General features: G+C 40.0%; 1 protein-coding gene and 1 pseudogene across 2 annotated transcripts in view; one reads left to right on the top strand and one right to left on the bottom strand.

The window, feature by feature from the left end:
- The first annotated feature begins 468 nt into the window (after positions 1-468).
- On the top strand, positions 469-8,983 carry LOC147823782 (T-complex protein 1 subunit alpha pseudogene; annotated as a pseudogene).
- A 5,107-nt stretch (positions 8,984-14,090) lies between these two features.
- The window catches only part of Appbp2 (amyloid beta precursor protein binding protein 2), a 60,644-nt gene continuing 48,746 nt past the window's right edge, over positions 14,091-25,988 (bottom strand). For both annotated transcript variants that reach the window (XM_004870387.4, XM_021248668.2), the window contains 4 exons: positions 24,260-24,345; positions 22,256-22,446; positions 21,114-21,279; positions 14,091-18,681 (listed from right to left, as the gene is read on the bottom strand). In XM_004870387.4, the coding sequence (XP_004870444.1) occupies positions 18,428-18,681; positions 21,114-21,279; positions 22,256-22,446; positions 24,260-24,345 (697 nt within the window). In that variant the 3' untranslated portion in view covers positions 14,091-18,427. The remainder of the gene's footprint in view (positions 18,682-21,113; positions 21,280-22,255; positions 22,447-24,259; positions 24,346-25,988) is intronic.

Below are 25,988 nucleotides of genomic sequence, written 5' to 3'. Positions count from 1 at the left end.
GACCTCCACTGTAACTGTGCAAAGTGCCCGGAAGTGCATGAGACCAAAATGGGACCAAAGGAGGGGCGGCGATGGTGTCCCTAGATTGGTCTTTCAAGCCTGTGGTCACATTGGGATCCTGCGTGCTAAAAGCAGGCCGTCCGTGTGTCTCTGTTCCTGACTGTAGTCTACTTGGTGTTAGAAATTTTCTAATGTGCTGGGACTCAAACCCAGGGTTTTGCACATACCAGTGTTATCCTGACCACTGGTGGAACTGATGACATGTGTCTGAAGTATTTCGCGGAGGCGGGTGCTATGGCAGTTAGAAGAGTCTTGAAAAGGGACCCTAAATGCATTGCTAAAGCTTCTGGAGCAACTATCCTCTCAACCTTGGCCAATTTGGAAGGTGGAGAAACTTTTTTTTTTTTTTTGGTACCGGGGATCAAACTTGGGACCTTGCGCTTATGAGGCAGGCGCCAGAATCACTGAGCTAAATCCTCAGCCCATGAAACTTTCAAAGCTACAATGTTGGGACAAGCAGAAGAGGTGGTACAAGAGAGAATCTGTGATGATGAATTGATCTTAATCAAAAATACTAAGGCCCATACATCTGCATTGATTCTCTCACGTGGGGCCAATGATTTCATGTGGATGAGATGGAGCGCTCTTTACATGATGCACTTTGTGTGGTGAAGAGAGCTTTGGAGTCCAAATCAGTGGTTCCATGTGGGGGTGCTGTAGAAGCAGCCCTTTCCATACACCTTGAAAACTCTGCCACCAGCATGGGATCTTGAGAGCAGCTTGCTGTTGCACTTTGCAAGATCGATTCTTGTCATTCCTAACACACTGGCAGTGAACACTGCCCAAGACTCCACAGATCTGGTTGCAAAGTTAAGGGCTTTTCATAATGAGGTTCAAGTTCACCCAGAGCGTAAAAATCTAAAATGGATTGGTCTTGATTTGATCAATGGTAAACCAAGAGACAACAAGCAAGCAGGACTGTTTGAACCAACCATAGTTAAAGTGAAGAGCTTGAAATTTGCAACAGAAGCTGCAATTACCGTTCTTTGCATTGATGATCTGATTAAATTACACCCAGAAAATAAAGATGATAAACGTGGAGGTTATGAAGATGCTGTTCATTCTGGAGCCCTTGATGACTGATGTGATTTCCCTTTTATTTAATTTATAACAATTTTAGATGCAATGTCTTGTGCCTAGTATTCACACGTTAAAGTACAGCAGGCTGACAGCTTGTTTCTGTGAAGTAAAAAGAACCAACAAAACAAAACAAAAACCGCATGAGTATCCGTCTGGTCGAGGAAGCTCAAACAGGGAAGGGAGAGCCGGCTCCATCTCCTTACACCGGCCATTCCTGGAAGTGGCAGAGATGAGCGCTTAGGCCTGGGCCCACCTCGGTAGCCTGGCTGGTCCCCGGCAGCTATGCCAAGCGGGGAGGCCTCACCGGAGAGGGGCAGGCAGGACAGGGGTGAGGACTAGGGGCTATCTGCTTTTCTCTACTCGGAAAGGACCAGCAGCCCTGCGAATAAACCAAAATAGAGCGGCGTCCCCGGTGCGCGAGACAGCACTGCCACCTAGAGGAGCCGTGGGGCGGTACAGCGTTGCTGCAGCCAGGGTGGGGCGCATGCAAAACAGTGGAGACCAAGAGAAGGGGCTGGGACTTCCTGTCAGCCTTGGCAGGTGCAGCGGACCGCAGGTGACGCTGATTTGAGAGCCCTCTTACCGCTTTTCTCACATTCGGTAGGATCTTAGAATTCCCAGAAGCAGATCACTTGTCTTTACTCAGCTCAAGACCTTCCCGCAGCTGCTCACTCGACCCAAAGCAAAAGTTGAAGTCATCGCAAGGGCTTCTGAGGTCCTCTAAGCTCCTCGTCGCCGTCCCTTCGCTACTCTGTCCTTATGCTTGCTTTTCACACATTTATCAAGCACACTTTCTGTGTCAATCGGCTTTTTGTCAGCGGGACAAATACCTGCAATGGGCCCTCTTGGCGCACACCTGTGATCCCAGTACTCGGTGGCTGAGGCAGGAGATTCGGCATCCTTTTCACTTTTTAATTCTTTTAAAGTTCTGAGGCAGGGTCTCTCTAAGTACACTGAGTTGCCCAGGCTGGGCTCAAACTTGGGACCCTCTTGCCTCGGCCTCTCAGAGTGCTGGGTTTACTTTCTGTGCCACTGTGGCTGGCAAGGGCAGAGATTTTGGGCTCTTTTCACAGACTATAAATAACCCTCAAGGCTAAATGTATCGCTTCTAGGATTGTTTATTTTCTTAGTTAACAAGAGCCGTGCATTTGTTTCCATACTGACTGTCCCCAGTGTCGCTGGGGCAGGTGTCATTTCAACCAGTCGGTTCTTGTTTTGTTTGCACAAGATACAGTCATATGTCTGTTTATTTGTCTTATATCAACTATTTTTTGCATTTTTAAAATTCGGAACGTTGTATTCACCTTGATGTTTGTTTCTGGTGAACAGGATTGCCATGAGTTCGAGGCCAAGCCAGCTTGAACTACATAGTGAGACCTTGTCTCAGAAAACAAAAAGGTTAAGATATCTCTACCCAAAGTATAGCTCTGTGAGGATGGACTTGGGATACCAGAAACAGGCGGTTAGGGGAGGCTACCTGGAAATGGGGGGCCTTGGCTCGCCTGTGCTGCCTTAGGGTAAGACTTACCCTAGAGAATATGCCAAACTCATGGCCAGGTCAGGTGGCCTTCAAGGAAGGTCTCTCTCCTGGAGAATAAGGTGTCCCGTCCCTAACAAGTTATCTGCTTTTTGAGACAGGGTCTCTACATTGTCCTGGCTGGCCTCAAACTCCTGGGTTCAGCAGCATCCTCCTGCCTCAGCCTCTCAAGTAACTGGGACTAGTACAGGTAGCACAGTTGGGGCTGGGAGACCACTCCCCCTCCATTCACTTGAATCTGGGTGATTCTCCAGGGCCACTCCTCCTTCCATCATACTAAGAGAAGCAGAAATAATAATCTGCCCGGGGATTTAGCTCAGTGGTTCCGCCGCCTGCCTCACAAGCAGAAGGACCCGAGTTCAATCCCCAGTACCAAAAAAAGAAAAAAAGAAATAAGAATAAGAGAGACTCAGGAAATTGAACTTCAATAGAAGTTCAGGGACCATGTGTCATGTACACGACTGAAACAGTGGATTCTGAGAGAGTCGTGAGTACCAAGGTGCCCTGGGGATGACCAATAAATGCAGCTGCTTTTTTCTTTTTTTTTTTTCAGTACCAGGGATTGAACTCGGGACCTTGCACTTGTGAGGCAGGCACATTTTTTTTTATACTTGCAGTTCTTGGCCCGCTGCACACAAGGACCTGGACTTTATCTCTCGGATGAATCGCACATGGCATGGAGTCGACAGGTGCTACCGTGCCTGGCTCCCTAACATTTTAAAGCGAAGCCGCTCTCAGCCACAAGTGTGACTGAACCCTGCCTGTGCCACTCCCACCCCCGGCCCCCGGAGTCACACACAGTTTCCATGGCAACGTTCAGAGAGAGGGCTGATTGCTCTGCGTTCATTCTCATTAGATTTTCCACCAGGCCTGAGGAAACTCTTCCTCATCAGAGAAGGAAGGAGGCTTAGGGGCAGGCACGGCTGAGTCACCATGCTGACCACCCAGGTCTCTGCACTCCAGTGTCTGTCTGTTGGTCCGTTGCTCTCTCTCTCTTATTTTGGTACTGGGGATGGAACCTGGAACCTTTGCAATGGGCTACATCTCTAGGCCCCTCCTTTTTTATTTTTTATTTTGAGAAAGGGTCTCCCTAAATTGCCTAGGTGGGCAATTTGCAATTCTCCTGTTTTAGCCTCCCAGAGGTCTGGTGTCAGAGTCGGGGGTGTGCACTGCAGTTCCAGCTCCGCTGCTCTCCCCATCGGAGCTGTTTACTGAGATCTTAAAGTCCTTACCAGTAAAGGGTTAAAGATACAAAATTTAAGGAAAGGAGGATATTTTATCCAGCACTTTATTGGAAAGGGGTAAAAAGGAGGAGATAGGTAGCTACCCAAATCAGGGTAGGGGGCTCTGGAAAGATGCAGGACCTGGGCCCTTTGTTCCCAGCTGCTTTTATGGGGTGCCAGGGCCCTTCCCCCTACCTGGAATTTGTCACAATCTGATTGGTTCCCTGGCCTGCCATAGATGGATCACAGGACCCAAGACCCTTAACACAGGTGCTATTCCCTACTCCCTACGTCTAAACTCCAAAGCAAGCTTCATTTGGTTCTCTTTGTCCTGACTGGGCTTTATCTTTAGAATTTATAGGTTTGTTAAAAAGGACCTTACATACAAGGGAGAGTTAGCAATTAAAAGGGACTAGTGTGCCAATATAGTGGAAATATGTGTGTGTGTGTGTTTGTTTAGGTGTGAGTATATATTTTATAGACTAGGTGAGTTTTCTGGTATGTAGCTCCATCCCCATTTTGTCTCCTTTGTACTTTACTAGACTTGGGGAGGGGCAACTAACTCTCTAGCTGGGGCACCTGGCAGGGGCCAGGCTCTGTTTATCAGCTCTCTCCCAATTGCTCCTTCCAGCAAAGGTTTAACTCGTTCTTGTCAGGATTTGCCAGAAAGTTTACTGAAGCCTTCATCTCATTATTTTGTCTGTCTGTCTCCCCTCTTTCCCAACACTGGGATTACAGAAATGTAGCGCCATGCCTGTATTTTGATTTTTATGATTTTTCTATTCTTCCTCCTCCTCCATTTTCTTTTTTTTGGTATCCATTTTCTATTTTTATATAGTTAAATCATCGCCCCCTCCCCAATAATGGGACTTGAATCCAGGGCATTTGTACTGAACTACATCTCTAGCCCTCCTTATTTTTGAGATAGAGTCTCACTAAGGCTTAAATTGCCTGGGTGGTGCTCAAATTTGCAGTCTTTCTGCCTCAGCCGGCCAGATTGCTGGGATTACAGGAATGCTCCACCATACCTGGCTTCAGTCTTTCCTTTTATGGCTTGGAAAAACCTTTTTCATTCAGAGAATATTTAAAATTCTCCTGTGTTTCCTTCTAGCACTTCTCAGGTTTTGGTACTTACATTTGAATGATCATCTGAAATTTATTTGTGTTGTTATGTAGTAGCAATACTATATAATACATATATACGTGTGTGTATGTGTGATATGGGGGAACTTTTTAAACTTTTTTCTATAATTATTTAAAATCAGAAACAAGACAGGCTGTCCACTATCACTGTGCCTGTTTAATATAGCACTCAAAACATTAGCAAGAGCAATTAGACCAGAAAAAAAAAATAAAAGGGATAATGTATAAAAAAGAAAGAAATCAAATTATCATTATTTGCAGATGACATGACCCTGTACGTAGATGATCTGAAAAACTCTACCTAAAGACTCAGAATTAATAACCAAATTTATATGTAGCAAGATACAAAAATCACTGCACAAAAATCAATAGCATTCCTCTACAATAATAATAAACCCACTGAGAAAGAAATTAAGAAAAAAATACCATTCATAGTAGCGCCAAGAAAGATCAAGTAGGGGCCGGGGATTTAGCTCAGTGGTTCTGGCGCCTGCCTTGCAAGCGCAAGGTCCCGAGTTCAATCCCCAGTACCAAAAAAAAAAAAAAAGATTAAGTACAGTGGTACCTTGGTCCACAAACTTAATTCTTTCCACAATTCTAGTCACAAACCAAGTTGGAGATGAACTGAATCAAATTTCCCAATAAGATCAACATTGAATTTGATTTGGTTCCCATCTAATTCAGTTTGCAACAGAATCATGGAAAGAGTTAAGTTCGTGAACCTAGGTACCACTGAACTTAGGAATTAACCTAATTAAGGAGGTGAAAGACCTCTACAATTAAAACTACAACACTCTGAAAAAGGAAATCAGATAGGACATCAGAAAATGGAAAGCTATGCTGCATTCCTAGATATGCAGAACCAGTATAATCAAAATACCCATACTTCCAAAATTGATATACAATGCAATCCCAATCAAAATACCAACATCATTCTTCATAAAACTGGAGAAAACAATCCTAAAATTCATACAGACACAGAAGAGACCCAGAATAGCAAAAGCAATGCTGGGTAACAAGAACAAAGTGGGAGGCATCACAATCCCAAACTTGAAGTAATATTACAAAGCCACTGTGATAAAAACAGCATAAGTACAGGCCTGGGATTTAGCTCAGTGGTTTCGCCGCCTGCTGCGCAAGCACAAGGACCCGAGTTCGATCGCCGGTACCAAAAAAAAAAAAAAGAAAAACAGCATAGTACTGGTACAAAAACAGATATGTAGATCCATGGAACAGAATAAATGATACAGAAATAACCCCAAGCATATTCGACTATTTGATTTTTGACAAGTGGGCTAAAAACATAAACAGGAAGAAAGCCTCTTCAATAAATGGTGTTGGGAAAACTGACTATACACATGCAGAAGATTGAATCTAAAAGACCCATATCTCTCACTGTGTTCTAAACTAAAACCAGAATGGATCAAAGAACTAAATGTTAAAACAGCGTTATGGCTTATATCGGGATGTCTCCCTAAAGCCTCATGCAATCATAGGTGGGGCTTTTCAGAGGTGGCTGGATCTCAAATGTGTGATGCTGAGATTAAGGGTGTGTGATTACTAAATTAGTCCACTGATTGATTTGGCATAGTTCTGGGTGTGGATAACGGGGAGGCCCACTCTGAGTGTGAGTACTACCAGCCTTAAGGGCCTATAGCCTAGACAGAATATAAGGTGCAGAAAGAGGGCTACTTTCATCTCTTGCTGTTTCACTACTTCGGGGCTTGCTGCCTTTTTTGTCTTCTGCCTGCCATAAACTGTTTCTCCTCTGGGATGCCCCTCTGCCATGCCACCCTGCCTTGGAGCCAGCTGACTATGAACTGAAACCTCACTAAACTGTGAGCTACAATAAACCATTCCTACTTTAATTTTGGCTGTTGGGTATTTTGTCTCAGCAATGAGAAAAGTAACTACAACAAACAGAAACATTTAACCTGCTGGAAGACAAAAAGGTAAAACTCTTGAAGCCATAGGCATAGGCAAGGACTTTCTGAACAGAACCCCAGTTGCATAGAAAATAGTACCAAGAATCAACAAATGGGATCATGTCAAATTAGAAAGTTTCTGCATAGTAAAGGAAACAACCAAGTGAAGAGAAATCCTACAAAGTAAGAAAATTTTTTGCCAGCTGTTTCTCAGATATATCTAGAATATACAAAGAACTTGAAAATATTAGATGCCCCAAAATAAAAGACCCAATCAAAAAATGGGCAAGTGAAATGAATAGACACTTCACAGAAGAAGTACAATGGCCAATAAATACATGAAGAAGTGCTCAACATTTCTGGCCTTTAGAGAAATGCAAATTAAAACAACACTGAGATTTGGTCTTACTCTGGACAGAATGGCTACCATCATCAACAAATCAACTAATAACAAATGGTGGGGAGGCCAAGGGATGAGGAGGATCCCTTTTCCATTGTTGGTGGGAATGTAAACTAGTACAACCACTATGAAAATCAGTATGGAGATTCCTCAAAAAACTAAATCTAGAGGGCCGGGGATGTAGCTCAGCGGCATAGTGCCTGCCTGGCAAGTGTAAGTCCTTGAGTTTGATTCTCGGTACCAAAAGCCAAAAAAACTAAATCTAGAAACTCCATTTGATCCAGTTATTCCCCTTCTATTTTTCTGAGAAAGTTAAAGACATCATATTACAATGATATAGGCATAGCCATTTTTATAGCAGTACAATTCATAATAGCTAAATCTCAGAAGCAACCTATATGTCTATCAACAGATAAATGTATAAAGTGGTATTTACACACAATGGAGTACTACTGTGTCATAAAGAAGGAATCTGGAGTCAATTGTAGGAAAAGGGATGCACCTTGAGACCATAATGTTAAGTGAAATAAATCAGACACATAAGCTTAAATACTGCATGGTTCCTCTTATATGAGAGATCAAAAGTATAAATAGCAAAATAAAAGATAAATAAAAAGAAATAGAGAGGTAGATCTTTCTCAAATGGGAAAGGGATCAAGAGATGCAGGGAGGAGGAGTACAGGAAGGGAGGGGACAAAAAAGGAATGAAGATGTGTTATATACAGGCACCAGCTCCACACAAGGTGCATGAGTATGCACTGTAAACATGCAGTAATAAATAAAATATGAAAAGTAAAGAGAAAACAGAAGAGTGAAGCTAGAGATCAGAAGAGACTGAAGATAGTATCAAATAAGGAACATACTTGCATCCTGATTAGATTTACACAAAAACATTTATGAAACAATCATGAAAATTTGGAACACAGGCAGGGATGTAGCTCAGCGGCACAGTGCCTGCCTGCAAGCATGAGGTCCTGAGTTCGACCCTAGGAACCGGAAAAAAAGAAGAAGAAAAAAATTGAAAACAGATTAAGTATTTGATAATATAAAAAGATACTTGTTAAATTTTTTTTTTGGTACTGGAGTTCGAACTTGGGACCTTGCACTTGTGAGGCAGGCAGTGGACCACTGAGCTAAATCCCAGGCCCCTCTACTTGTTAATTTTTATAGATGTGGTGATTGCATTGTGGTTATATATTTTTTAAGTCATTTTTTTGTTTGTGGCTTTTTGGTTTTTTCTTTGAGACAGAGTTTGGCTATGTAGCCTGTGGGGAGCGGTGGTAGCTAAGGAGACTCCATTTTGAATCTTACCCTCCATTGTATGGAGACTATGTTATGAGGAACCGCATCCTTACCTAAATTGGATGTTTACCTTCAGAGATTGCCCTGGAATGTGATGAACGTTCTGTAGGCCCGAGAAACAGGAAGGCCCATGAAGGTGGGGAATTGCCAAGGGACTGGAAAGCAGGGAAGCAGGTGTCCCTGGATAAGGGTCATAATGTAACAACCAAACTCAGCTGTAACAACCAAATCCACCTGTAACAAACTCGGGGGTTGTATGAAAAGGGAAGAGAAAAATAAACTCGTAGTTCGGTCTTAGGAGCCCGGATGACTATGTCTTTTTTCTTTTGAAGTGTGTTTTTTCTTTCATCCTCACCCCTCCTCTCAGGTATTGTTCGACTAGTGACGGCGGGTCCCGTCAGTAGCCCAGGCTGGCTTCGAACTCACAGCAATCTTCCTGCCTCTGCCTTCTGAGTGCTGGGATTACAGCTGTGCACCACCATGCTAGCTCGGAAGACCTTAAAAACCTAGGAGTTGGAAGCCAGCTTGGGCTACTGAGCAACTGAGCATCTCTTTACAAACATCCACATCTCCAAATTCTCGAGTCAGGAGACGCGGCTTCATTCTGCATCCCTTCGCACGCAGTTCTTAGAGACCCACCTCTAAGGAACACATGGAAACCAGAGCGGGTGGCTTCCTGGGGCGGGGCATCAACTGAGCTGCGACCTTCGCTTGCTTTCTCTGTGGATCCCTCCTCCAGGGGAAGGTCAGCTGCCACTGGACGAAGATACACAGCAGCCCCAGGGCAGCCTTGGGGTGACTGAGGCTCTGGGTATCATCTTGCTGCCATCTCTCTGCCGTCTCCCTCAGAATCACCCAGCTGAGCTGAGCTGTTCCTAAAGTCCAGGCCCACAGGAGTTAGTTAACACACATCTGTTGTTTCAGACATTGAATTCTGCAGAAATTTGTTAGGCAGCGAGAGCATTTATTAGATTATTGGCCCGTCCACACAGGGGCTATGTAGCCATTAAAAATATTACTTATCATATGTATTTGAACAGTATGGAAAAAAGGGAAGGCAATGGGAAGAAAGCTAGATATCAAAACGTATATGGGACATGAATAAAATGTGAAAAAATATACATTCAGAAAAAAAGAAAATGGGGAAAATATTAAATAGTTATCTGTTGGTGACAAGGTTACAAGTTTTGTTTTTTGGTACTGGGAATTGAACCTGGGGGGTGCTCTACCACTAAGCTATATCCCCAGTTCTTTTTAGTTTTGAGACAAGGTCTCACTACCTGCCTTGAATTTTGAGATCCTCCTGCTTCAGCCTCCTGAGTGCTGGGATTACAGGAAAGTGACACCATTCCTAGCTGGTTTGTATCTTTTTATACTTCATTTTGTTTTGTGGTACTGGGAATTGAACCCCATGCTGTTGCACTAAGCTACATCCCCAGCCCTTTAAAAAAATTATTTTAATTTTTTTAGAACCGGGAATTAAACTCAGGACCATGCGCTTGTAAGGCAAAAATTTGTTATTATTTTGAGGCATTGTCTTGTTGAGTCACTAAGTTGCTGAACCTCTTTTAAGAGCACAAAGGAACCAGAGGGAGGTGAAAGGCAAAAATGGTGGAAAGAGAAATTTTCCCTTTTAACCCATTTTGGTAGCATCTAACTTGATTCTTCATGCTCTTAACTCAGGGGTCTGGGCCTGCTGCATTTGGTGGTCCACACTTCAGATTCTCTGCAGTTGATTCACATCTTTGCCTCTGTGTGATTTAAGACAAGTCACTTAACTGTGTTGTGTCTGAGTTTCCCTGTCAGATGGGGACAACGCCCACCTCCTGGGTTACTGTTAAGACGAGGACTATGACCACACGGGTCACACCAAACACAATACTTGGCCCAGCTGCTCCCCCTGCCTCGCCGCAGAAATCGCCTGTCCCGTGCATGAAGAGCACCTCATCAGCAAACTCTGACCCAAGCACTCAGAATAAGCCTTCTTTGTTCAGGTAAAGTCTCCCTCCACCTGTTTGAATTTATCTGGGGCTTTGTTTAATTGTTTTTTTGATACAGGGTCTCGCTATGCAGCTCAGGCTGGCCTTGTACTATGTAGCCCAGGCTGGCCTTGAACTTGGGGTGATGCTCCTGCCTCAGCCTCCAGAGTGCTGGGATGACAGGTGTGTGCCACCACCTGTTAGAAAAATTCTGAGTAGCTTCCCAGAAATGTTTGGTTGGCTTTTTTAGGCCATCCCTACCAACTTCTTATTCGGATACTCCTCCCTTTCTTAGTGGCTTCTGTCAAAGAGTACTAACTTAGAAGTGACTTCTCTGTTGTGAGGACCAAGTTTCCAAAAAGACAATTTAACCTGTCTCCACAGACCTGACCTGAAACTGAAGAGCAAGCTTAGCCCACTTCTTACCCAACCCTAAGTAAAGCTATGGTTCTTGGAACCAACTGAGCCTTTGGGGCCGTCTTGGCAGGTGTGGGTTCATCTATCAACACATGCACATCATCCTGTGTTTGCTATAACTCAAGTTTTGAGTATCCCCTTCCCTTGTGCAAGAAAGGATCTAGCACAGATAACCGGCCTACATCGGATCTAGGCACTGCCTTCATGTTTTTCCCTTTTCCAGTGCTGGGGACGGAACCTTAGGCCGTGCATATCACATGCTCAGCAATGGGTCTACTACTGAGCTACATCACCAGCCTTAATTCATCTTTAGAACCCAGGAGAGAGGTTGATGAGGATGAGCCAGACTCAAAAAAGGTGTAGACTCAGGGCCCAAGGTAGTAAAAGTCACTTACTCTGAAGTCCTTGCTCTAATAGAATCCTCTCACCTTTTTCTTCTTTTCCTGCTCTGTAATTCAGGCTGGCCTTGAACTCACTATGTAGCCCAGGCTGGCCTTGAATTCAAGGCAATCCTCCTGCCTCAGTGCTGGGATTACAGGTGTGTGCCACACCCAGTTTATTTTTAAGGGAGTAAGTCACTAGTGTTGTGTTCATTGTTGTGCATACTTTTTCATCATGCAAAACAGAATGCCTATTAAGCAACCATTGCTCTTTTTGTTCTCCACCTCCTACTCACCATTCTTTCTCCTCTGTGACTTTGACTACTCTAGATACTTCACATAAGTAATTGTCTCTGGCTTATTTTGCTTAGTATAATATCCTCAAGGTTCACCCATGTTGTAGCAGATGTCAGAATTCTTTCCTTAAAGCAGAGTATTTCATTCTCACTATATGCTACATTTTATCTGTTCATCCAGATAAACTTTGGGTTGCTTCCACCTTCGGCTATTGTGAATAATGTTATAAACATGGGTATGTAGGTATCAGTTTGAACCCTTTTAAGTTCGTTTTATTTGTGATACTGGGGATTGGACCCAGGGCCTCTGCACTGAGCTACAACTCCATCCCATTTTTATTTTTAGACAGGGTCTTGCTAAATTGCTGTCAGTTGCCCAGGCTGAACTCAAATTTGTGATTTCTCCTGCCTCAATCTCCCATAGTCCTGAGATTACATAAAATCCTTTGAATTCTTTTGGATATACCCAGAAGAATTGCTCCATCATATGGTAATTTTTTAAAGATCCTCCATACTATTTTCCATAGCAAGTATGCATTTTCACATTCCTACCAATAGTGAAAAAGTGTTAACAATTTCTCTACCCCCTTGCCAATGGTTGTTTCAAGATAGCCATTCTTGGGCTGAGGATTTAGCTCAGTGGTTTCACCGCCTGCTGCGCAGGTGCAAGGACCCGAGTCCGATCCCTGGTACCAAAAAAAAAAAAAAAAAAAAATAGCCATTCTTTTTTGTTGTTGTTGTTTTGGCTCTTTTTTTTGGAGTCAGGGTTTCCCTTTGCAGTTCAGGCTGGCCCTAAACTCACTTTGTAGCCCAGGCTGGCCTTGAACTTTTGGCAATCCTCCTGCCTCAGCCTCCCGAGTGCTGGGATTACAGGCCAGCTGAGATAGCCATTCTTTTGGGGGGCAGGGTACAGGGTCCTTTGCATGGTAGTGCTCTACTACAGTATTAAGATATACTCCCAGGCCTGGAACAACTATTCTAATAGATGGTTTTTGTTTTGATTTTTAGGTGCTGAGGATCTCAGCTCCGTCTTGAATTTTGTAACTACAGGAATAAATGTTTAAAGTACCTGGGTGTGGTTTGCTAACACAATTAAAAAATTTTTTGAGGGGGCAACCCACTTTCTAGTCCCTTCTGTCTCTTAGACAGCAGCTTTCTCTCAGTACAATTTTCCTCTTAAACTGAAAAAAAAAAAAAAAGAAATTTTTTTTTGAGACAGGGTCTCACTATGCTGTCCAGGCTGGCCTCAAACTTTCCATCCTCCTGGCTCAGCCTCTCGTCACTGGGACTGCAGGAATACACCACCAGGCCTGGCAACCAACACACTGGGACAGTATCTGTCACAGGATAAACTCAATATTAAGTTTATTAAATCAATGACCAATCAGTTTATAAGATGGAGGCTTTTTTGTGTGTGTGGTGGTGTTGGGGAATGGAACCCAGGGCTGCTCATGTACGAGCCAAACACTGCCACTGAGCTACATCCCCAATCTTGGAACGTCTTAATATGATAAGCTACCTGACTATGGTAACTGCTTTAACAAAGATCTAAATAAAATACATTAGTACCAAGAAGTGGAGATTCAAACTTTAAGGCTTCCCTTGACCTTTGCTTGAAGACTACGCAGGAAATGACATTCAACATAAGAGAGGGAACAGCATGTTCAAAGTTTTGGAGATGTAAAACCTAAAGACTTAGTATTGCTGAAGGTACAGGCAATGAAGCCAATGAAGGTGAGATTTTTGTCTAAAACATTTATCCTCTTTATTTTTCCGTACCGGGGATTGAACTCAGGACCTTGTGCTTATGAGGCAGGCACGGCATATAATCTTTTAAAAGGCGCCTTCATTTCCTGCAACTGTCTTATCAATGTTTAAGATTTATGCTGTTTCATGGTAGAGATTTTTAAAAACCTCCCCCCAACCCGTGTGAGGGTAATGACATAACCTGGATGCCAACAGTTCAGAGGCAGAGCTGGACCTGACACCCAAATCTAGGGCTCCCTCCACTACTCCAGCAGGACTTCACAGGCCCCTCTCTCACCACCACCTTCAGTCTGCAGAGCTGGAAGCCTGGGGGAAAAGAGCGGGACTTCGGCTTTCTTGAAGACCGAGAACTCCTCCTGCCCTCCTCCTGCAAGTGTGGTTGTTCCCACAGTGCTTTCCCGAGCACCTGCTCCAGACGCGCTCACCACATGCGCCTCTGCCACACATCTTCATTTTCCTGAACAAGGGCACTTCTGCTCTGGTTCCAACAGTTCTTCTCACGCTAATAAAAACAGTCTGTAAAGTTTAATCCAGAGTCCCAACCCAAAGCAATTGCAACTAAATTGGAAACAGATACACTATGAATGCAGGAACACTATTTATTAGATCAGTAATTCATTTTTAGCAATACAAGTACAGAATATATCACAATGCTGGTTACAAACATACTTAGTATGGTTTAATAGTTACAAATAATGGTGGCCACTACAAGTTGGTGAGAATGGTATGAAAGGTCATTTGACACAATGAGCTGTCTTCAAAAATCTATTAATGACCTTAGACATTTCTATAGAAATTACTGTGGCACTAGTAGTGGGGATTTTCATGTAAAGAATTTTAGTGATTTGTTTTTAATTATCCCATTAAGAGCTTTTTATTTGGAGCCTATTAAACTAAAATCCCCCTGTTGCTTAATAAAGTAGAAAAATAGTACTGACCTGGTAATATTTAATAAAATGTAGCATTCATTCACATCATAAAAGTAGAACTAAATTGAAAAGTTTTAGTTACCATGGCAACATATCTTCCCATAAAAGGAATATACAGAAATGAGTAATGTTACACAAATGGTACCTGCAATGGTTATTTTAGTGATCCAACACTTAACTGTGCACCATAAACCAAGTTTTCTAGATAACTATATATAGCATATATATTTAATCTTTAATTTTACTTTTGAAAAACATGTGCATTTCAACAAACTCACTAAGGCCACTCATGCTAGATACCTAGGATTGCAAGTAAGAATAGTATTATTTAATACATCCAAAAGCACACTCCTTCAGATCATCAAGATAAAACCAGTTTTCTGCCTAAAACATTCCTGAGATTTGTGGACTACTAGTGTTCAAGCTGGAGATTAATCTGAATGTCATATTTAAAAAAAAATTCCTAGTAACTTGAGGTGGAATACGCATTCAACTTTTTAAAGCAAAAGTAGAACTCTTCAAAGGATTAGTACTTAAAAGTATTTTTCCAGTAGTAACTTTGCCATACAGAAAAAGAAGTTTGGAAGCAACAAGGTTAGGAATGCTGGGGAAAATAAAAAAATAAGTGGGAGTTAATAACTGCTGTTACTTAGTAATTACTATCATCTTATCAATTTGTAGTTTTGGCCAAAAGCTTCAGTCATATTTTAGGCATGTGTTTACTGGTCGGCTTTCTGCTTGCACTATAAAGAGCAGCCAAATGGCTGGCACTCTCATTATTTTTAAGACTGCATGGGCTATACTTTTTTTTGAGATGAGGGTCTCCCTATGTTGCCCACATTGGTCTTGAACTTGTGGGCTCCAGTGATCCTCCCGCCTCAGCCTCCCGAGTGGCTGAGACTGTAGATGTGTGCCACTGTGCTCAGTTTTCTGTACTTAATTGTCACAAGATTATGAACTCTTCCTAACAGGCTAGGAACAAAGGTCTTCATCACAATGCAAGAACACCTGGACAGGGGTTGCTACAAAGCAGTAGTGAGTTCATTTTTAACCAAAGAACAGAGAGTTGATGGTTAAGAAGAGTTCTAATCCTCTTGGCAAAGTCAGCTTTGGGGGCCCATGAAGATTATGCTGTGAAAAACTCAACTGGCTCCACTACACAGAATCCGAGAGTGATTGACCACCCACCGGACACGAGCGAGAGCTCCCTGATGCCCCCAATTTGAGTAGCACCAAAATTTAGGAAAAAGACTGGGTAGAAGAGAAGTCAGGGAAGGATGAGACTGAAGGCCTGCATTTAACATTATTTCACTAACTAAACCTCCAGAAAAATTGTTTTATGTTGGCCAGGATTTCCTAACACACAACCCATTCACCTATGTAAAAAAAAATCTGTACAAGCTTCTGGTTATTGTGAGGTAAATTTTATCCTTTGAGTTTGTTTTTTTTTAAGTCATAAATCATGTGGCATTCATCTAACTTACTCCAAACATCCTCACTAAAGGAATAAATCCTGTACTTACACTAGGGCATCATTCATTAGATTCAGAAATAATAATGCTATGAGTCAGAGTCTAACATAAGACAGCAAAGTTGTTCTGTTTTTTTTAAGACAGAAATGTTTTAAGCTAGAGTGTAGGCATTATAACAACATTTATGGATATATAGGAACTACACTAAAGCAGTGGTGAAAGGAGAAGTGCCAATAATGATATTTGAAAACAGAAGAATAACTGGCTGCTACCTCACATCACCCCGTGATGCTAAGTGTCTAAATATTGTGTTACTTTATCAGAGTGTGAGTTAAGCTGGGTTCAAACCACGTTAGGGAGGATGAGGCCTTAAGTCATTTGCTTGATTTTATCCTAGGAAATGCTGTATGTGCACAAAACCAAAAAGTAAAAAAATAAAATAAAATAAAAAACTTCATGTGGAAACATAAGTTTCAAAATATTTATTAAAAACAATTTTACCATGACATTCCTATACCACAAACATACCACAGGATTCTAAATACCAATAGAGTATACAAAGCCTACCCTGAAAATATCTTTGGAGGTATTAAATATATAGGCCCATGAGGAGAGCTAAGTAACTTAAAAATGTTAGTCCCTGGTCACACAGACTACTACTTGGTAATTAATAAAGGGTGGCTCTTGGCATTAGACTATCTGGGAGGGGGACAAGCTTCATAAACTGCAGGGGTCCCAATTTATTCCTTCCTGAATTTAAAAAGAAAATAATTCAATCTGAGGAATAAACTCGGGTTTCAAAATCACAAAGTTATCATCGTAGGGTGTGGACTAGCTTCATTTCTTTAGGTAGAGTCCCCAATAAATCAGCTCCTGGGGACCTAAAAGCACTAACTCCTCAAAGACTGCAAACAGCAGTTCCAAACAGGGTTAAAGTTGGGAAGTTCAAAGAGTGTTTAAAATTTGAAATCTCCCATAACTCTTCTGGTACTCCATGTGACATTCATCCAATGTTCATGTTAAAAGAAAACCAAAATTCAACACACATCCATTCACCCACAGATTACTCCAAGCATTAGCCAGGAGCAGAATCTCTAACAGCCAAGTCATGAACCCCTGAAAATAGGGGAGAAACTCAGATTCTTAACTCTAGAGGCACCAGACGGGCCACTGTCATAAGAATTGAGGTAACAGCAAAAGACCTTTTAGTTTCTTGGTTTGCTATGAGTCACAACTTATCCAATTTGAACATTACCTCAACATTAAATAACCCACTGGCTTAAAAAAGAATTATCAAAACCAAATAAACAAATTAGTGAATCAAACATATCATTACAGGATTTTTCCATTTGATTCCCGGACTTCAAATACAATGACTCAGTGTTACTATTATTTATCATAAAAATGAAGGATTCTCTAAGAAGACTTATTTTTGGGCATTTATTTTCTATAATTCCCCCAAACCATACACTGATCTAAAATTCCCATCCAGACATGACCTATTTTTCGACTCCAGACAATATACCTACTAAGGGCATTTATGATTAGGATAACATTGAAAACGAGGATGGTGCCTGCAGCAGATATTTATACACTGGCTTATGGCATTGCCATCTGTGTGCCATGACTAAAGATATGCCACTGGGACTGCCAAATTTCCCTAGCTTGGTATCCATTATATGAACATCATTTTTTGCATTATCACTTTTCATTATATATCTAAGTGAAATCATTCTATTGATAAAGATATATGCAAGGGCTAAAATAATAATCTAAAGCCTCTGGTCCAAATAACCACCTTTTACATTAGGCTGGTCCTTTTTTAAGTTCTTCCTGGTCCTGTGAGCAAATGCTATTAGAGCATCTTGCATTGTTGTACCAAAAACAAACAGATGTTCTTTTACTTACAGATCACACTGGTCCAGCTCAGATGACCCTGACAGGCCTCCCTGTAACACAGCTCCTGAGTGGTCAGATCCATTTTTCTAAGTGGGGGCCAAACATACATTAGGAGGTCCTCTTTTATTAGTACTTGTGTTAACTCTTCTGTACTGCATATAAAGATTTTCCCCATAAAATTTCTTTACAATACAGTATTGAATACCTCCACATGGAAGAATTATATGTTAAAAAGTTGTTAAAATCATCCTTACATAATAAGAATGCAACTCTTTTAAACTCTTAAATAGTTTTATTTAGGGGTTCTTATTTTTCTTTCAGGCTTACTGCAAAATGAATTATTTTTTTAAAAAGAAAAAAAGATTCTCCTGTTGTTTGTTCTACTAGGCTGAAAATGTGGGCCAGACTACTTATACATGCGGTACATGCTGAATATAACTGAATATATGCTTATTCTACGGACACTCTGCAAGATAGGCATTACCCAAAATAGGGTCTTAATGGACTGGACCAGTGTTTCAATGCAAATTCCAGCCCTCACAAACAACATGGTTTTGATTTCACAGTATGAATTCCCTGGAATATGGGAAAAGGTAATTGGTTAACTGAGGCCATCCCTCAGCAGCTTGGTCCCTCGACATTCTGAGATATTAGGAAGGACTGCACCACTTCTTCAGTGGACTGGGGGCTGGTGTTGACGTCCTCAAGAGCATCGGTCACTGAATACTGCCGATCTCGCAACCGGTTCCAGTTAGACAGAACATTGTGATATTCAAACACTTTCTCATAATTTCCAACGGAGTTGTAAAGTTTAATGAGACCTCGGTAATCATATTCTAGTCCACTGTAGCCTTCACCAAAAAGTTTCTTCCCTGAAAGTAACCACAGGAAAAATGAAAGTTCAAATAATGAAGTAACAAGCAGCATTTTTTGTTAGTTTTTTTGATTTGTTTTTTGGGATAGGGTCTCGCTATGTGGTTCAGGCTGGCTTCAAACTCACAGTGATCATCTTGCCTCAGCCTCCCAAGCACTGGGATTACAGGTGTGTGCCACTACGCCTGGCTACAAGCAGTATTTTTTTCAACACAAACACAAGTTTGATTTTTTAAACAGGCTGGCTCAGGTTTATTCTCCATAAGAGAAGAGATTCTTGTATCAGCACCTCTCAACCCACTCACACCCAGGAGCTATCTCTAAGACTTTAAATTTGGGCTTCACTAAAATAGAACTATAAAATTTCATGGTTTTAAGGGAACCTATGACTTTTCTTGTTTCTTTCTGAGATTCAGGCTGGCCTTGAAGTCACTATTCACTATGTAGGTCAGGCTGGTCTTGAACTTGTGCCAATCCTCCTGCATCAGCCTCAATAAGTGCCAGGATTACAGTGTGTGCCCCTACACCCAGCCAGTTGTGAATTTTTTGTTTGTTTGTTTTTTGAGAGAGAATCTTGCTATGTAGTTCAGGGTGACCTTAAACTCATAGCAATCCTCCTGCCTCAGCCTCCCAAGTGCTTGGATTACAGTTGTGTGCCACCATACCTGGCTCCAGTTATGAATTTTTTTTTTTGTACTGGGGATCAAACTCGGGTCCTTGCACTTGCGCAGCAGGCGGTGAAACCACTGAGCTGAATCCCCGGCCCTCCAGTTATGAATTTGAAAATATTAATATTTCATACTCAAAAAATAATAAAGATGGAGAAGGCAAAATATAATATACACATAAATAAATGAATCTAATTGTTTCTTCAGAGACAACAAAACCACATGGAAGGGCGAGGAGGCAAGGAGATAATTTCAACTATGGTACTTTTTTTTTTTTTTTTTTTGGTACTGGGGATCGAACTCGGGACCTTGCGCTTGCAAGGCAGGTGCCGGAACCACTGAGCTAAATCCCCAGCCCAACTATGGTACTTCTGAATAACATGTTCTGGATATATACAACTTTCAGGCTAAAGACAAAGATTACTGTAAACAATATGGGACTCTAAGCAGTAGATTTTTCACAGACATATGGGTTAGCAATTTTGAAATTATGTGCATTTAGGATTGACTAAGTGAGTCAGCATATTATGGCTAATGGGAGACACTCACATATGGATACATGGTTTATGACAAATACAAGAAAGGGAAAAAAAAAGTCTTTTAAAAAATGGTCCTTGGTCAACTGTATATTCATATGGAAAAAAATGAAATGTGATTCCTACCTTACACCATAAACAAAAATCAATTTTAGGATTGTAAATCTAAATGTGACTGGTTAAAATTTCAAAAAGATGAACTCCTAGAAGAATATCTTCATGACTTTGGGACAGAAAAAGATTTCTCAAAATGAATACAAAAAGTGCTAACCACAAAAGAAAAAAAAAACAATGCATTTAATTACATTGAAATTAAGGATTACTGTTCTTTAAAAAAGACACTATTAGGAAATAAGCAGCAGAATGAGAGAAAATATCTGCAACACATGTAACCAACAAAGGACTTACCATATCTATAGTATATAAAGAATTTCTATAAATCAACTAGCAAATGATAAAGCCATTCACTATAAAAACAGGCAAAAGGCTTAACAGACACTCTTAAGATGATGGCCACAGTATCTTACTAATCCAATAAAATACTACAGAGAACTGGAAATTAACAAGTGACAGTGATATGTAATACCACAAAGGTATTTTACAATTAACATTCACTAAAAAAAAGTCAGACATAGACCAGGTGTAGTGGTGTACACCTGTAATTCCAGCAACCTGTGAGGCTGAGGTAGGAGGACTGCAAGTTCAAGTCCAGCCTGGGCAACTTACTGAGATCCTGCCACAAAATTTAGGAGGGGGGGCAATCTGGGAATGTATATTGGGTTCGATCTGCAGTATTGTGCAAAAAAAGGTCAAGAAAACTTAATTTATGTTAAAGTCAGGAGAAAGAAGGAGGAAGGTAAGAATAGTAATTGTACAAATAGTTGAAAATAACTACTTTTACCTACACTTGACACCTAGTGCCACACCTCTTACTACTACTAACTTCAACATCAAAAAAGCACCTTTAGGGCTGGGGATTTAGCTCAGTGGTTCTGCCGCCTGCCTTGCAAGCACGAGGACCCAAGTTCGATCCCCGGTAACAAAAAAAAAAAAAAAAAAAAAAAATCACCTTTACAAAAACTGCTCCAGATGATTTTTTTATGGTTTCTGGATATACTTTGCAGATCTAAACTCATTTATGTCTCATTAGAACATTTCCCTTACACAACATATAAGACATGCTGATTTCTATAATCAATTGACTAAGAAAATGTAAAGAAAACATACCAATTGCTATAGATCGCAAATAAAGTTTCTCAGCATTTTCATACTGATTCATGTCATAATTATATAAAGAAGCCAGATGTCCCACTGAAAGGGCTACTTCATAATCTTCTTGACCAAGAAGTTGCTCTTTAATTTGAATTGCTTTGATGTGCATTTCTTCAGCTTCCTAAAAAATAATTACACCAAATCAATCACTAAATTATACTTTTTCTTATGTGAACAATGTTTACCCAATGAGCAAGTCTTCTAAATGTCAAAGAGAGCTTATGAATGCCATAAGGTAATAGGTAAAGAACATACTATTGTAAGCTGATGACAGTTACAGTGTCCTAAACCAAAAGCAACATGAAAACTTATTTGAGTAATAAGTGTTAGAAGTTAACAGGAAAAATTAAGATTGTTAGAAGAAATGAAGACATTCTAAAATAAAATTATTTCTTTTCATTAACATATTCCAAAATTTTAACTGGTCCTTGGTTAAGGTATAAATTTCTATAGAAATACACTTTATTTTTTGTAGATTTGGTACTTTCATACTAACAAAATAAATTCAGGCTGAAGGACAAAATGAGTATTTTTGGCATTTTCATTCTTCCCTTATTAGGGCCCCAAAATGGACAACAGTAAGGATTTATAACCCATAATTCTAAGAGATTTAATGTAAGTAATTTCATTGCTACACTAATACTTTATTAATCAGCATACAATTAATTCCTACTACTAATATCTGATATTTTTTCCATACCTACTATGCACTAAGCATTCTGCCAAGAGCTAGCTCTCCATACTTAGCTAAGAAGTATGTTTGGATGCTAGGAATTTAGCTCAGTGGTTCCACTGCCTGCCTTGCAAGCCTAAGGTCCCAAGTTCGATCCCTGGTACAAAAAAAAAAGAACTATGTCTGGAATCCAAACATAACAATCATATTAGCCTTACTGATTTGACAGTCTCTTATCTTCTCATGGTCTTTATTCTCTAATTTTATGTGTACTTTATGTTGCTTTATACTAGCTGTTTTCTCACTTCCTTTGTGGAATAAGGTAGGAATACAATGAACGCATACTTTATTATTATTTAAGATTACTAAAAGTTTATGATTTGTGATTTATTTAGCAAGAGAAAAATGTAAAACATGTTTCTACCTTGAATTTTCTCATTGACTGATAAAGTCTTCCAAGGTTACCATAGTGTTTTGCAGTCTGTACATTAAATTCCCCAAAAGCCTTTTTAGCTAGCTGGAGTGAAGACAGGTGCAAATCATGAGCTTCTTGAAGCAGCCTCTGTTCGGTTTCCTTATTGTGACAATCAATTGCAATCTCCTCTAAAATAAGTGCTGAATAAAGAAAGCAACTAATTAGTATACTTTAAAGCCATTTACCAAGCCAATCAGAACATCTAGTTGAAAATTAAATGTAAATATTTATTGAATATATGATTATGGTTTAGAAATGGTCAAGATCAAAATATTCTACTTCATTTTATTTTTTAGTTCTTTGAGACAGGGTCTCACTACATAGTTCAAGTTTGGCCTTGAACTCACTATATTGCCCAGGCTGGCCTCAAACTCATGGTGATTCTCCTGCCTCAGCCTCCCAAGTGCTGGAATGACAGGCATGTGGTACCATGCCCCACAATATTCTACTTTAATAAACAGTATACTTTTGGTAGAGTCATTCTATTTAGTACAGTATAATGAATTTAAATTTAAGAAAAACGATATATATCAAATTGTTTTTCAGAACATTAGCTCCTATTTTAACAGACTGCTCTACTTTGCTAAAGAGAATGTTTTTTAAAGTGAATGTCAGGAAGAAACAAAATTTTTAAAGTTATGAAATTGTGTCAAGGAGTACCTAAGCACTTCTGAAAATTTTGAAACCACCCTTTATAAAACATAACCTTTAACCAAACACAACTAAAAGAACTGGTTTCCTCCTACTCACTTCATCTACAAAATCAGGACGGAAGACATTTTAATATCTAAGCTACATTCAAGACTTGCAAATTTCATCTCAATTCTTAAGAATATACATATTCTTAAAAAAAAAAAAGAATATACATATTCTTTTACCAGGCAGTTTCATTTCCTGGAAAATTGTCAATGTGCACAAAGGCAGATTAAAAAGATATTTACATCATTGTAGGAGTTTTAAAGCATTAAAAAGCATGAAGTATTTTTAAAGGTTAGGAAAGAAAACAAAGGTTCAATAATAGAGATTAGGTTAAATACATTAAGAAAAAGGGTAATTACCTACATGTATTGAAATGGAAAAATGTTCATGATATATTAGTAAAAAAAAAAGTTAAAAAACTAACAAAAATTTTACTCATTTATAGTTATCTTATTTTCAAAAAGTCTAAAATAATATTCACCAAAATGTTGATTCAAAACTGATACAAGTTTGAGTAATTTGCTTTATTTTTTCTCTTTTCTATATAACTTTCTTGTTTTTTTTTTTTCCGGTACCAAGGATCAAACTTGGGACCTTGCGCTTGCAAGGCAGGTGCCGGAACCACTGAGATAAATCCCCGGCCCTTATATAACCTTTTTTTTTTGCAATCAATCATGTATTATTTGTGTAACTTAATTGTCAACATACAGGGAGAAAGCACTCCACCCAGAATTAAGGTAAAATTTATCCAACATGCTTGGATCTACAAGGGTGAACCAATCATATGACCAAAACACATCAAATCAAAGAGCACTGGGGATGATTATAAGAAAAATTAAAGACAATATTTGGCAAGAAGCTTGAAACACACAGGGTAACCTGATCTGAAGCTCAATTTAAGAATCCTTTGCTATAAACCTAAAACCAGAAGTGTATCTTTAGTTTCCTACTCATGCTACTATGCAATCATTTGTGTTAATTTCTTCATGTGTCAGAAGAAATTAATATATGCATGAAAGAAAAAAGAAAAAAAAAGTAAGGCATATTGACAACATTATAGGAGAAAAGTAAGCAATCTTTCTTTAAGAATCACTGGAAACCCTTAAGTGGAGCTGAGAGAATTGGTTACTGCTTAAGTAACCAATACATAAATGTATACAGTTTAATCTCACGATGTCTGAGAAAATAAATACCCCTATTTTCTGCCATGTATCATTAATTTCAAGTTATCTGAGACTAGATCACAAAGGGTACCTTTCACCCTCTTTGAAGAAGCCAAAAGAAGATGATCTTCAGGTAGAATGTGGGTGATGATACCAATAGCTCTTTCAGCATGAAATCTGCAACACAGATAGATACAGTCTGGCATTTCTTTCTAGTTACATATCATTGAGCATCTAAAAAATCACAGTTTAACATACGATACTGATAGAAAAGACTTCTAAAACTATGTAAGAATCATTTTTTTTTTTTTTTTTGGTACCGGGGATCGAACTTGGGACCTTGCGCTTGTGAGGCAGGCGGCGGCACCACTGAGCTAAATCCCCGGCCCGAGCCTACTTTCTTCTTCACAGCAGTATACTGACTTGGCATGTCTGGCTCTTCATTTATGGGCCATTTCACCAGATATATGGTAAGTTTGTCTTTTATCTGTCAATTTGTTTCAAACAACTTTCAGCCTCCTATCCTCATCTTATAGCTAATTCTAAATTTTCTCAAATATTCCTTCAAATTCATTACTTCTCTCTTTGGTTGTAATGATCTGCTCTTTAGCTTGTCTACTGAGTCTTAACGTTAAGGACTATTTTCCACTTCTAGCTATGGTATTTGTTTTATTTTTTGTAACAGGCCTTATAAAGATGCAATTCTCTGGTACTGCAAAAAACCCCACAAAAAACCAAAAAAACACATACCATACAATTTACCTATTGAAAGTATAAGAATTCAATGTTTTTTAGTATATTCACAGCTATACAGCCACCACCACAATCAATTTTAGGATATTTTCATCACTTCAAAAAGAAACTGAGGGGCCAGGGATGTAGCTCAACAGCACACCATCTGCCTGGCAAGTGAGAGCCCCTGAGTTCAATTCCCATACCAAAAAAACCAAAACAAAACAATAAACTGAGGCCCATTAGCCACCACACCCTGCTTTCCTCTAAGTCTCTAGCCTAAGTAATATCTATTTACTTCTATGACCTTATCTATTCTAGACACCTCACACATATCCTCAGCACCAAGTTTTCAAGTGCTCAACGATGTTGTAGCATATATAATTCAATATTTTAAAATCTAATCCAGGTATAGTGGCACACCTGTAGATCTAGCATTTTGGAGGTGGATACAGGAGGATCACTTGAGCCAAGGAATTCAAGGCCGGCTTGGGCAAGACAGCTAGGCCCCAACTTAATCAATCAGTCAGTCAACCAGCAAGCCAGGTGTGGTGGTTCCTAACACATGAGGCAGAGGCAGAATGATCACAAGTTTGAAGCCAGCCTCAGAATTTTAAGAAGACTCTGTTTCAAATTAAAATTTAAAAAGGGCTGGGGGCGGGGGGGTTCAGTGGATAGTATAGCACTATACTATAGTATACCATGTACCTGGCCTTAGTGCAATCCCAGTACTGCTAAGTAAATAAATAAAATAAGAGGTAAAATCTGTCTATTTTTCCCTGCAAATATTACTGATTTTTTCTCTTACAGCCGAGTCGGCAAATTATTTCTGTAAAGAGCTAGACAGTAAATATTTCAGGCTGCATTGGCCATACATTCTCTGGTGCAATAATTTAACTCTGCTATGGTGGCATAATAGCAGCAATAGAAAAGAGATGAATGAATGAGCACGACTATGTTCTAGTAAATCCTGAATTTACCTGCAGACCACAGCTTGTCAATCCATTTTATATCTTTAATCAACAATATATTCTTTGTAGGGCCGGGGATTTAGCTCAGTGGTTCCACCGCCTGCCTTGCAAGTGCAA

The sequence above is a fragment of the Heterocephalus glaber genome, unplaced genomic scaffold (genome assembly GCF_053883595.1).
Source record: "Heterocephalus glaber isolate CG9 unplaced genomic scaffold, H.glaber_assembly_v1.0 deba00001564, whole genome shotgun sequence".
Classification (NCBI taxonomy): domain Eukaryota; kingdom Metazoa; phylum Chordata; class Mammalia; order Rodentia; family Bathyergidae; genus Heterocephalus; species Heterocephalus glaber.
Note: the sequence above shows the minus strand (reverse complement) of the source record. Positions and strands in the feature narration are given on the sequence as shown.